The sequence below is a fragment of the Gallus gallus genome, chromosome 6, assembly GCF_016699485.2.
Source record: "Gallus gallus isolate bGalGal1 chromosome 6, bGalGal1.mat.broiler.GRCg7b, whole genome shotgun sequence".
Taxonomy (NCBI): Eukaryota; Metazoa; Chordata; class Aves; order Galliformes; family Phasianidae; genus Gallus; species Gallus gallus.
The window spans coordinates 30,049,231-30,062,180 of record NC_052537.1 but is presented as its reverse complement, the minus strand read 5'-3'; the positions used below and the strand labels follow the sequence as shown (position 1 = coordinate 30,062,180).

At 53.0% G+C, this 12,950-nt stretch overlaps 1 protein-coding gene across 2 annotated transcripts; it reads left to right on the top strand.

Moving 5' to 3' along the window:
- The first annotated feature begins 81 nt into the window (after positions 1–81).
- On the top strand, positions 82–4,523 carry LOC101747620. 2 transcript variants are annotated; one of them, XM_004942310.5, is made up of 3 exons: positions 82–1,964; positions 3,788–3,936; positions 4,069–4,523. In XM_004942310.5, the coding sequence occupies exons 1-3, from the start codon at positions 1,470–1,472 to the stop codon at positions 4,127–4,129; spliced, it is 705 nt and encodes a 234-aa protein (XP_004942367.2). In that variant the 5' UTR covers positions 82–1,469; the 3' UTR covers positions 4,130–4,523. The 2 variants fall into 2 exon arrangements, with proteins under 2 accessions (XP_004942367.2, XP_015144403.2); XM_015288917.4 differs by lacking the exon at positions 3,788–3,936.
- Positions 4,524–12,950: the final 8,427 nt, after the last annotated feature.

Below are 12,950 nucleotides of genomic sequence, written 5' to 3'. Positions count from 1 at the left end.
CCGGGGCTGATTTTAGGGCTGAGTTCTCCTCCTCCCATTGGCTGGGGCCGCGGAATAATTATGATCACATCCTAATACTCTTGGCTGGTGCTTACTGTTTATTGGTAGTTAAGGATCTATTATCTATTCATCAGCCTCCCATTTTTGCCAATTACATTCTTCTAAAGTGAAGTACCAGCAGGTATTTTGCACATTGACAATTAATGATAAAAAATCTGGCGTGCTTTAAATCTATTACGCCGATGCGTAATTTATCTGAAAGATGCGGAATTGCGGATGTAAACGAATGGTGCTGCGGGAACGAGGGAGGGGGGAGCTGCACCCAGCCCCGGCTCCTACCCCTCATTCCTGCACTTTGTTTTCTATTTCCTCCCCGCTTTGTACACAAAGAATCCGTTACTCCGCTGCGTCCCGACGCGCTCAGACCTGAGCGGGGCTGGGATCGTCCCCGCTCCTTACAGCGGAGGAAGCCGAGCGCTGCGCCCGCAGAGCCGCTCTCGTGGGCCGATGGCTTTGAGAGGAGCGCTTCGGAGCTGCGCTAAAGGGACGTGACAAAGTGGCACCGGGCACGCGGGGACGGCAGTGTCCGTTCGCCTTTTGTTTCGGGACGGGTTCGCTCTGTGCAGGAGTTCACTACACCGGCAGAGATCCGCGCACACGTGCGGTTCTTCTCTCGGAGCGGCGCAGGTCGCGCACATTTGGGGAAGCGCAGGCACAGGCACGGGGCTACGGTGTGCCTTCTGCTCCCCGTTATGACACCTCTTAGCTCCTCCCGTCCCTTTATCGTGGAGCCCCGTTCCCGTAACGCTGTTCCCGCAGAGCTGTGACGTTACGGAGGTCAGAAAGGGCCCCGAATACGGCCGGGCTCGGTGTGCGGGTCCGGCTGCGTTCCGGTTCTGAGTACTGCAAAGAACAAAACTTCTGCGGAGAGCCGCGTTCTGCATCTGCGTATTTACATTCCCCGGGACAGCAGAATGAGACTGAACTGGGAAACTTCACCTCCTTTTTTTCCTTCCCCCCCCCCCTTTTCCCCTCCTTTTTTTTTTCCTCCTTTTCCCCATTTTTTCTTTTCTTTTTCTCCTTCTCCCCACTCCCCTTTTTTTTTCTTTTTCTTTTCCTTTCCTTTTACTTCTTCTCCTTCTCCCACCCCCCCCCACCCAGACATCCCGAGACAACTACAAGTCTGCTTTGAAAATTGCAGCAAGCCTTTTAGCAGTTGGGGACCGGGGGCTGTGTCCGAATGACAAAAAGCCCCCGCTGCCACGCACACACACACACACACACACACACACACGCCGGGAAGCCCCGTCCGCACCGCGCACTGCATTTCTCCATTTCTCCCCTTTCACTGCCGGGAAGCATCCGCGGGGCCGAGCTCCCGTCTCGATGCCGTCCCACAGCGCAGCGGCTGCACGGAGCTGCCAGGCCCCACTCACCGCTCCTATACATCCATAGGCACCCACATATCTATGTCTGTGTATATGCACACGGGGAGCAGCGGTTCTGTTGGTTTGTCAAAGAGAAAAAGGGCCACGGGCAGTGGGAACAAAACCCAGCACGACTCGCGGTGGGAACTCCCAGTATTTACTGCTCTCCCCACATTTCTCCCGCTGTCACCGTGGCTTTTCGGGGGTTGCCCCGCACTGCCCGGCCGGGCCCTCAGCGAACCCCGCAGTTCCTCTCGTGAACTTTCCCCACGCAGCCTCGCGGGCCGCTCTCTCCTGTCCTCTTGGCGGCTGCGAGGAGGAAATCTGGCAGGGGCTCCTTCCCAGCAGTCCCCGATCTGCTCCAAGCGCACTCTTGGAGGCAGCCTCTCTCGGAGGGAGGGGTGCGTTACATTCGCAGTCAAATTACATGGCTGGCCTCAGAGGCACTGGCTTCGGATTTCCAAAGTAATACTCATCTTTGAGAAGCCGAGCCAAGAAGAAAATACGAGGAAGGCCTCGGATGAGGGAGACCTCGGGGTAAGGGGGTTGCTTACGGCTGAGCTGTCGCGGCTGAGGGGCGGCGGGGAGGGAAGTTTCAGCCCCCACGTAACTTTCGGTTCCAGGTTGCGTCCGGCTGTCTCCACTCCCTCCTGTCCCGGGGATCTGTATCCGCAAAGGGAAGGAGAAGTCGTACTGGAGGGGGGCTGCGGGAGTTGGAGGAGCGTCTGAAGCGCACCTTTCCATTCGGTTTTGGGCGTCCTAAATGCGGGGCAGAGGGATTTAGACACTGAGAGACGGGATCCTGGGCTTCCCAACCCAACCGAGCCGGGTACAGGGCAACAGGGCTATGGACCGTGGGGATGCTCGGTGGGCTCGGCCAAGCAGGTGGATTTCCCCGAGCGGGTCTCACTGCCATCCCCAGCCATGCGGGCAGCCTCGCCGTGACGGGGACAACAAAGAAAGGAACGGAGAGGGGGTGACCCAACCACACCGGGGCACCACAACTCGCGAGCAGCTCTCGAGTGCTGCGCGCAGCTCGCTCCCAGGGCTCCCCCTCGGGGGAACCCTCTCCCGGCCGGCCCCTACCCGGGATACCCGGTCCCGGAGCATCTGCGGGGCGGCAGCGCCCTCTGCCGCCGGCAGCGACCTCCCGCGGGGAGCGACGACGACCCGGGGCGCGCAGATTTGCGCAGATTTACGCTCCCCGGGCCGTCTCCGCTCCCTGCGAAAGGTCGCTGCCGGCCACAGCGGGGCACGGAACCTTTCGCCTTCAGAGAGACCTAATCACCCCCTGCGCTTTTGTTTTAAAACTTCATTCAAAATCGCGGCAGGAGGAGGGCAGTGTTTTGAAAATCGCTCGCTTTTTTTTTTCTTTTTTTTTTCCCCCTCTCCCCCCCCCCCCTCCCCCCCCCCCTACCACCGCCGGCTGCTTCATTCCTGTGCCGGAACTGGGGGCATCCCTGGGAACGTCACCTCTGTTTATTTTGTGTGTGTGAGCGGCGTGCAAGGAGATGTGTTGCACCTGATGCTTATTCTTTTTGGTAGATCCCAAACCGAAATTCACCTTGCAGCCCTTCTCTGCACCTGGGTAGTACATGGGCAGCCCCGCGCCCACCTTACTCTCCTCACTGCCCTCTCCAAATCCTGTCTGCAACTCGCGTTTCCCATCACTGCTGCCCTGCAGCGAGCAGCGCGGCTCCGGAGGGGGGATTTGGGCAGGAAAGTGCCTTTTCTTGCCGGTTCCCAAATGGAATCCCCTCTGACAGCAGCGTCTGGGGCCGCCCGAAGCCGGCGGAGCTCCCACTCGAGCAGGGGCTGTAGCCGTAAACTTCCTTCAGCTTTCCTCCGGAGTGAGTTTACTGCTGCTGAAACGAGAGGGAAAAAAAGGAAAATCAAACAAACAAAAATAGTCATTGAAAAGCTTTGTTTCTAAGGAAAAAAAAAAACAGAAAATTACGCTGGTATTTTCAACTAAGTCATTTCGGCACTCTCTGTTACCACCGGAGTGCTTTTAGTTTCTCACGCAGAGCTTTCGTTCTCGGCGTGACCCCCGTGTAACGCACTCCCGAAGCTCCCGATCCCGAGGACGTTCGCGCTCCATTTCACGACGGCTTTTGCCGGGTATCGGTGAGGGTCGGCGTTACTTTCTGCGGGACGGAGGAGGACTTTTGCGCACCGCGGTGCCATGCGCTGAACTGCCGCGCAGCCGCGGGATCTCCTCCCGGCCCCATTGGGGGAGCCCTGGGAACCCCCCAAAGTTGTGGGGTGGCCTCTGCAACCCACCGGGCAGCTGCGGACCCCAATGCTGGATCGAGCCCGGAGAAAAGTGAGCTCTGCCGCTTCTCTTCTCCTTTTCTCAGCGAGAGCTTCATTTTTTTGCGTTCGCTTCACCCATCGTTTGGCGAAGTTCGGGCTTGCAAAGAGCAGAGGGCATTTTGGGGATTCACCTCCCGACCAACACCGACCACTCAATTTCCCCATCCCCACATGGGGCAGAAGGAGGCTGCAAGTAAGGACGCGAAATAACTCGAATATTTATCCAAGCTCTTAAAGTATAGCGACTCAGTGTTAGCACATTAAAGTATCATTCACTTATACTCATCAATATGTATTTCATTTCAAATCTCGTAATTTTCTCGAGGACTCGAAGCACGCAATTGCTGGCAGTGGCGTCTCGGGAGGGATGCGTAATGTCCGCTTAGTCGCGCAGAGCTCCGCCGGATCTCTCCCTGCTGATGCGCGCTCCCCAGCACCGAAACGCGCAGGGATGTGCCCTGTGGAAGCCACACGGCATGAAACAAAACACAGCTCCTTCAGCAAAACCAGCGTCGTCCGCGGATTTTTCAGGCACCCGAGCCCCGGGGTGACATTTTCTACCCGCATGATATATGTCCAAAGCACACGTGGGAAATTTTCCTTACACCGCGTGTGCGCTTCCTTCGGGTTTCTGCGCAGTTTACATCGCGTTGGATGCTTCCATCCACCAACTGCATTCACCCCTGGGCTCGTTCTGAATTAAAGCTTCTTTTATAGTCTGTATATTTTTTATGGTTTCCTGGAAAGAGGGCGGAAAAAAATAAAGGAAAAGCGTGTTTAGGAGTTTCTGAAAACTTCCCCTCGGCGCAGCGCTGAAGATGGGGATTCCCGGGCCAGAGGTGCTGGCTCTCCCCTGCGCGTCCCCTGCGGGGGACTGTAGCTCGCTCCGGCCGGGCCACCTCTTTTCGCCAAAGGAACAAAGGGAAAGGCCGGGCCTCTGTCGGGAGCCGCGGCAGAAGCGCAGCGCTGTGCTGCGAGGGGACTCCGGCTTGCGCTGCTTGGGCAGAGCCCTCAGCAGACAGCCGGCCGTAGACACGTACTGATATTTGCAGACACGGGGCTGAGGTCCCAGGGCACCGGGCTGAGAGCCTCAAGCACCCCCACCCCCCGGGCCACCGCCGCACCACAGCGGGGCTTCCCCGGAGCGGCACCCCCGGCTCGGAGCCTTCGGGGCTGCGGCGGCTGCATTGGGCGGGAGGAGCGGCGCTCGGGAAACGAAAGTGACCCTTCTCCCGAGTACTGCGGGCTCTGGGCTGTTTGATGCCGGGATCCAACGAAAGTCTGAAGTCGAGGGGTAATTTTCTCCATATGGGCAAACGAGAGAGTGTATAGCGGCTCTCTCCAGAAAGTGTCTACCTGATTGTTTTTTCACTTTCTGCAGACCGTTAAAGAAAAAGAAAATAAATAAAAGGAAAGGGCAAAAAAGAAAAAAGAAAAAGAAAACCAAGGAAGAAGAAAAAGAAAATGAGAAAAATGGAGGGGAAAAAAAAAGAAAGAAAGAAAGAGAGAGATCATATGGTAATGAGAGCCCTTGTTTGCCCGCAGGTCAGGAAGGCGGCGGAGCTCCGGGCTGGGGCTGGCTGCACTCCGGGAGCCTCGGGCCGGGCTCCGCGGGGGATCGCTCCCCGCAGACAAAAGGGCAGGAGAGGAGCGGCGAGAGTCTGCGAGGAGCTCCGCTCACACCCGCGGTGCCGCAGCGGAGCGACTCCGCCGCCAACGCGCCTCGCGGCTCCCCGGAGCCGAGCACCGGGCAGCGCTGCCCGCAGCTCCATGCCGAGATCGGGGAGAGGAGGGAGGGTCGGGGCAGGCGGCGGTGGGGCGGTGCGTCCGGGTCTCTCTCTCGGCCTTCCTCCCTGCAGCGCCCCGAGCTCCGCGCGGCCGGGCCGCCCCGGTCCTTGCAGGAGCGGGGGTGGAAGGAGAGAAGCTGGAGGAGCTCGGAGGGTTTGGGGAGAGGCTGTGACATCGCAGAGAGACCCGAAATATGTGGCCCCCGAGGGGCACTCGGTACGATCGGATTTGATTTTTATTTTGAGACAGCAGTTAGTTCGCTCCTTCCAGCTCAGGGAACGCGCATCAACAGGCGACGATGCTCGGGAGATGCAGGAGTCGTTCCTCTCCCGTATCACTGCGGCATCGCCCCGAATCAGGGTAGCTCACTGCAAACGAGCGAACCCGATACGTTCGTTTATTTATTTGTTTGCCTGCGCCTTTTCCCTACTCGCAATTCTCTGCTCGCTGCCGGAGAGACGCCCGCTCCCGGCGATGGCCGCAGCGACGCTGAGTTACGGACACACTACAGGTGTTAGCGCGGTGCTCGGGAATTCATTCCCCTTCCTTCTCCCCCCTCCTCCTCGCCGGGGCTATTTCCGAGCCTTCCCAGATAGCCGGGAAAGTGTCCCACATCCCCCGGAGCTGTAAATTGAGCGCTGAAATACTTGATCTCACTGATTCTTTGGAGAGTTCAAGCTGGCCTCATTTTACAGGAGGAAGCGGAGTCAAACTGGGAGGTTTTGCGAAGAAAGGCTGTTATTTCCTAGAGGATCGGCGTTTAAGTTGTTAAATATTAGTTTTTAATTACATATTGCTCTTTTAAAAAATAATATTTAGACTTAGGTCCGGGCAGGTATTCAGCTGAATTTTAGAGCCATCAGCTCACCATTCTTTACACAACGGACGGAAAATAGCCCGTTGAGACGGCGCCCGGCTGTCTTTCTGCGGTAGACGGCGCTTGAGCTGTCCCCGCCGCACTCCGTGCCCGGTCCCAGCGCCGTCGGGCACAGCGGGACGACAACCCGCTCGCTGCGCGGGTGCGCAACGGGCGCGCAACGGGCGCGCAGCGGGCAGGGACCCCAGCGCTGAGCCCTGCGGCTCGGGGACCGCTGCAAACTCGCTGCGAAGGGCAGGAGGGAGCCGGAGTGGATCTTTCTGACGAAGCCCTAGAAAGACGAAACGAGAACATGGAAATAATGAAGGAAGCGCTGGGTGCTGCGCGGAGCCGCCAGCCCCGCAGAGATTTTCCTGCTGCCCCACGAGGTTTCTCAGGTCACGTCCGTGTCACAGGGACTTGGTGGGGCTCCGTGGGCGCCGGCAGCTCGGAGCTTTGTGGGGCTGCGGTGTGTGTGCCTGGGCCGGGATCCCAGGAGATCCCATTGCTCCTCTGCAGAGCCCCTCTCCGCAGCACCTTCAGCTCTACCCCTTACACAGACGAAACTTTCTTGTCGGGCCGTTCTCATTTGTAACCACTTCCACACGGAGGTTTTCCCCCGTACTCTTTCTCCTTACCCGAGGTGGCCATTTTACAAAATTGTTCAGCCCTTCTGCCGGCTCCCACCGTTCCCTGGCCCCTTCTCCCTCCTTTTCCTCGCCCCCTCTCCGACTTCAGCACCTCCAGCACCGGGTCACTCCCGTGGTGCAAAGGCTGACCCCAGCGGGACGGGCACAGGCGCTCTTGAGGCTGAAACCCAAGTTTATGAGTTTGGAGGGGCCGAGAGCCTTGCTCTGGAGTGTCAGTACTTCTGCTCTCCATACACTGGCAGAGTGGACTAAAATGAACATGTGCGATTCAGCATCTGCTCAGCTAGATGCATCACACGGAGGAATATTGGCTTCTTCACCTCCAGGTCCTAAATGGGAAATAAAAGGAGGTTGATGTCCTCTATTCTGTTTGCAATTGCCTATCCTAGGATTAAAGAGCTCTCCATGTTACTGGCTGTCTTTCATTTAACTGTTTGGAGACCAGAGATGGAAAATATTTGCAGAGAAGAAAAGAATAGCTGCATGGGATCATTTGCAATTCACTGTGAAAATATTCTAACAAACCCATTTCTCTCCCAGTGCCGCTGAAAAAATAGCACATAGCCGTCAACAGCCCATTGCGCTCTGCTGGACAGCACGGAAAGTTTTAGGCAACTAAATTCCTAATCGGAGACAGCAGCAAACAGCACAATCATGTCTTTGACTAAACTGTGTGGCAGCTTTAATTGCGAAAAATGTTCGTAATGGCTCAAATATTACCATTTTGGTAAATGGGAGACTTCCCGCGAGCTGCAAGCTGTGCAGCCTGGGACATGGTTGGCACACGTGGAGGAATGGGGCTGGAAGCAGTGGGTAGGGTGTGCCGGAGGGATGCACAGACAGAAGCAACCAAATCCACGCTGACTGAGCGCTCAGAGCTGCGTGCTGTAGCTCAGGTCCCTTGGCTCCCAGCTCCCAGCCATGCTGCACAGGGCTCTGGGTTCCATGGATGAGCACTGTCTGCTTGTGGCTCACTCAGCTCTGAGCACTGGAGCTGGCCAGGAGAACCCTGGAGGATGAAACGCTTGGCTTTTCTTGTTTGCATTGCACATCCCAGAGTATCCAAATAAGCAATAAGGGGATTATTCATTCCGAGTTGTGGGCACGCCCAGCACTCAGAGGGATCTCGGTGGATTCCAGCACCGCAACATTTGCAGCATTCATGCAGGCCAACAGAGCTCTCCTGCTTTGCTCTCCTCTTAGAGAAGTTCTAGGTTATGGGTTATTTATTTGCCCTGCAATAACACTCTGCAAACCTCTCCAGGGTCAGGACACATCAATGCTAGGCTGCTCTATGTATAAAGCCATATGACAATCTCTGGCCCAGGGGTCTAAGGAGGAGGACAAACTCAGTGTCTACATCTTAGAATAACTCAAGTTGGAAGGGACCCAATGAGGATCATCGAGTCCTTGATGTATCTTGAATAAAACGAGAAGAGGAAGGGACCAAACTACAGTGGGCAGTGGTGGAGCTGAGGACAAAAGGACATTGCTTACTCTTGCGTGCTCGTCATGAGCCTTGTGCTCTGGTTGAAGTTGGTGGCAAAATGTCTCCTGTTATTTCCACTAGAAGACTGAAACATTGCACAGTGATCTCGTGATCACATTCAGCTCTCAAATAAGATTCCACATCTTGTTTTTTCTACAGTCTTCCACAGGTGTACCACCATGCAGGTCTGCATACCATTGGGCATCAAGGCAGAACCATTGAGAATGCGTTAAGCCAATCTCAGAACAAACTGTAGGGGCAGAACATGCAGCGACAGTGAAGACGCCTTGAGTGTGGGGTTTGGAGGTTACACCGTAACACTCTGTTACCACATCACTCTGAACAATGTTTTATTTATATTTCTTACGGAAAAAAAAATATTTTCTTTTTTAGAGCAATTAAACTGTTTTAATAAATAATCAAAAATGGCCGTGTGAGCTCAGAGGAGGGAGATGAACACCAAATTTCCTTTCCAAATATGAAAGAACCCATATCTGTGATGGAAATGAAGAAATAAAACTGAGGCCTCAGAGGGGATCGGTTGCATTAGGTTTATTCTTCTTGGTGCTTTTCTTGATTTTTTTTCAGCTTTTTCAAGAAACACTGACCCTGATCTGTTAGTCAGGCAATGGGTAAGGAGCAGCAACTCCAGGCACACCTTTCTCCTTCACCTTAACCCCACGCTGTCACAGCCACGTGAAGTCTTGCGCCACACTGGGATGGATGGAAGAGGCAAAACAGAACCCATCTCCCCCAGGTGCAGACAGCTGCCCTTTGCAGCCGTGTCAAGCTGTGACCGCACCTCCAGGATGAGCCCCACCACCAGCCCCAAGCACACTCCGTGCTGTCAGACATGTTCCGGACAAGATGCAGAACGCCATTGTTTCGGGGCAAGCTATTTCCTTAGGGCTGTCTCTTGGGCAGCTTGCCTGAACCATAAATATGTTCTGCAGTTGAGATCAGAAACATTAGCAACTACCAAACAAAAACAGGCAACACATCCAGACAGCCAAAATGCAATAAATAACCAGGCGGATCTCAGCTATGCAAATACCTTCAGTTAGGTAGAGCAGCACTACATTACCCTCAAAAAGTTCATTAAAAGCCCTCCCCCCAAAGCTGTGTTTTTATCCACATGCTCACTTTCCAGGCTGTTCAGCCTTCAGCTTGCCAGGGATCTTTGGGCGCCAGCCGCCTGGTTGTGCATTCCTGTTGTGCAGCGCTGTGCCAGGAGAGCTCTGCGGGGAGGGAGGGACACACAGGGCAAAGGGATGATCCATGCCCCAGAGCCCTTCTAGTCATTACATAGGATACAGGAGAGAGAGATAGAGAGAGGTAGAAGATGGAAAAAAAAAATAAAATAAGGACAAGAACAGGTGGAGGTGGAGAAGTGAAAAGAAGGGATGAGACAGTGCTACGGGTGTGATGCGAGCAGCCGCAGCACAGCAGCTGCTGGCTGGCACTGAATGCTTTGTATAAGTGATGGAGCCTACAGGAGACATGCCAGCACACTTTGCCACACGAGCCATACGTTCTGTGTCACAACTAGCAGAAGTTGTCGGGATGGCTCGTGGTCGTGGCTTGGCAAAGCACGTAAGATGGCAAAAGTGTGTGTGCGTGCGCCTTCTGACTGCTGATACACCGAGAGGGAAGAATTAGCAAAACTCTCCTTGTGACATTATCACAGAGAGATAGGGCTGTTTATAAGGACGGAGCCACTTTGTGAACAGCACACCTAGCCAGCAGCCAGCAGTGATGTGGGAGCACAATTCGGGCAGTCTCCCTGCATCAGCCCCTCCTCAACACCCCTGCAGCACTGTGCTGGATGTGCGCAGCATCTGGGCGGGCAGCAGCCGGGCTGCCCTGGGTTTTTGCTCGCATGTCTCTGGCACGATGTACACCTCAGTCTGGAAACGTTGGCCCTATTAGGTTACACTTCTAGTTTGAAAATTATGCATGTCAGTTTGCAAACCACATCCTTTGAAACACAGTGTACTTGAACATTCTTTCTCTCCCCGCACCGGTCTATTGCCTTTAATTTAGCAGGGTTGAGGATCATCATGTGCTTGAACTCTGAGCTGCTCCCAGGCATCTAAAAAAGTAATTGCAGTGTTTAGGCTTTAAATGGATTCTCTTTTCAGTCTAAATGGTATCACACATCAGAGATGTCAGTGTGAGTGGCTGAAGAGAGATTAGAAATTCTCCTAAACAGTCTGGTAATTAAATCATCCATACATGCACATATTTGTCTGAAGGATCTCTGACTGCCATAGGGCCCATCTCAGTGCTCCCACCACCTCTAAACACGTGCTATAGGAAGACATCACCTGATCCTGCCTGACAATGCTGGGCATCAGTCCCACCATCGGGAGTGCCTCAGCACCTCCCTCTGGAGGAGCACCAATGCCTCAGTGGAGATTCCCGAAGTTATCTCACTCTGACTCCAGTTGATAGAATTAGGCCCTAAATTACCTTTGGGATTTATGCCTTCAGCTTTTCATTATTCTCATAAAATACCTAGAGCCTAGAAACCACTGCAAGCGGGAATATAGTGAATAACAGCTAAATTCTGCTCCAAGTTCAGGCCTGAGTGTAGATGTTATAATTAAGCCATAATAGTTACTTGTCTTTTAGTCACTGTTTCTATGCTTACAAGTTTTTTATCTTCTCTGCAAAGGGTTATAATCCAAGAGGTAATGGCTGATACAAGTGCTCGAGCAGTGATGCCCTGCATGTGCTTTCTCTGCAAAGCCCATCCTGTCAGTTAATGGCATAGCAAGCATGCTATAAATGAAATCAATCCTTCATCTTCCTGTGTACCTCACTCTAGACCCACGTATCGATCCTAAAGCAGCGCACATCTGAGGTAGACCCTTTTGATGACAAGTGGCCCAAATGATCGCTCTTTAATGTTTGTAGCTAGCAGTGTTTGTCTCTCTCCCCGCTGTACTGCAGAGGAGCTGCTGCACAGATGCTCTCTCTTTCTGTTCATCTAACAGAGTTCAGAGAACTCTGCGCAGGCTCTGAATACGGGAGCATAGATGGGGCTTTTCCTACCTACCCTTTCCCTTCCAAAATATACTATGACGGCAAGGCAAATATTTTCCCAAACAGTACATTGTGCTCAGTAACAACAAAATGACAGTGGTGGCTCTTATTATGGTAGCTGCACAATAGCTACAGAACACATAATCTCAGACACATGCTACCAGCTATGATAATGGATAACAACATTTTAAAGTCACCAGTGTTGAATCTAATCGTATCAACTAACCCTTACTAAACATTTCGTCTTATAAAACCAACTGGATTTCTTTACTCTGTCATTACGCTTGCACGGTGCCCTGCTGAGTTTGCAGCTGATGGTTGCAAGGAATTGGTAATCCTACACAACGAAACCCTCTGCGTGGATTTTACTTTCTGCAAGATCGATTTCTTCATGCCAGGGAGGGAGCTGGGTGACTCAGACCAGTGCAGTAACCAGAGCAACGTATGGGGTAACGTCAGCAGGCTCCTGCAGGGCACTTGTTCACACCCTCTGCCACAAGCCACAAAGTACCCAAGTGCTGCTCAACACATTTCAGGTGTTTTGTGCAAAGTACCGACCTCACAGTCAGTATCTCTGAGCCATTTGGACTTGGGATATGCTCATCACCAAGGGATGAAACGCTTGCGCCTTTGAAAATGGAATTAATGGTTTCTGAGGACTCCCCTCCCTTGTCCTGGGCTAACAGCACCAAAACAGCCATGCCCAGGGAGAACAGGAGTGCAGTGTCCGGGCACAGAGAGATTCCTCTTTCACGTGCCTGCAGCCTCCACATTTGCTGTTTTATTTGGGCTTTCTGAAAATGCTCTTCAATGAACTGAATTACTTTCAGTTGTAAATCTAAGATGGAAAAAATGCAATATTAGGCATATCTGCTCTCTGTAGCACAAGTAATATCCATATGCACATTCCTTCCCCTTGCCAATCTCCGTTTGCTCATGACTGCTGGATTTTAAGCAAAGGACCTTGCATATGGTAGCAGCACTCCACCGGTCACAATTCAAGGCAGCTGTAGGTTTCTGAATGAAATACAATATGGAAGTCCTTAAAACAAACAGAGACCCTTGGTCTTGTAAGTGCAGAGGTGCTTGAGATTCACTAAATGCGCACAACAGCTCATTCCTTGTGCTTCTGAAGTTTGCTGGAGGAAGCGGGGCTTGTCATTTAGTATAGTAATTATAATGATTCATTATTATGATTATTAATTATAATCATATAATCACAGTAATGATTAATAATTATAGTCATTACTATTCATATTAGAAGAGATCCTAGAGGCCCAAGTTAGAACATGGGCCCCATTGTGCCTCATGCGGTAAGAACAGAGACAATCAGGGACACTAATGACAGGGACTGCGGTCAAGGACCCACAGCCTTG

Coding starts and splice junctions, on each gene's coding strand:
- LOC101747620 (XM_015288917.4), top strand. CDS start 1,470: ATGTCTGTGTATATGCACACGGGGAGCAGCGGTTCTGTTGGTTTGTCA. Junction 1,965..4,068: donor CGGATGAGGGAGACCTCGGG/GTAAGGGGGTTG, acceptor AATTTTCTCGAG/GACTCGAAGCACGCAATTGC.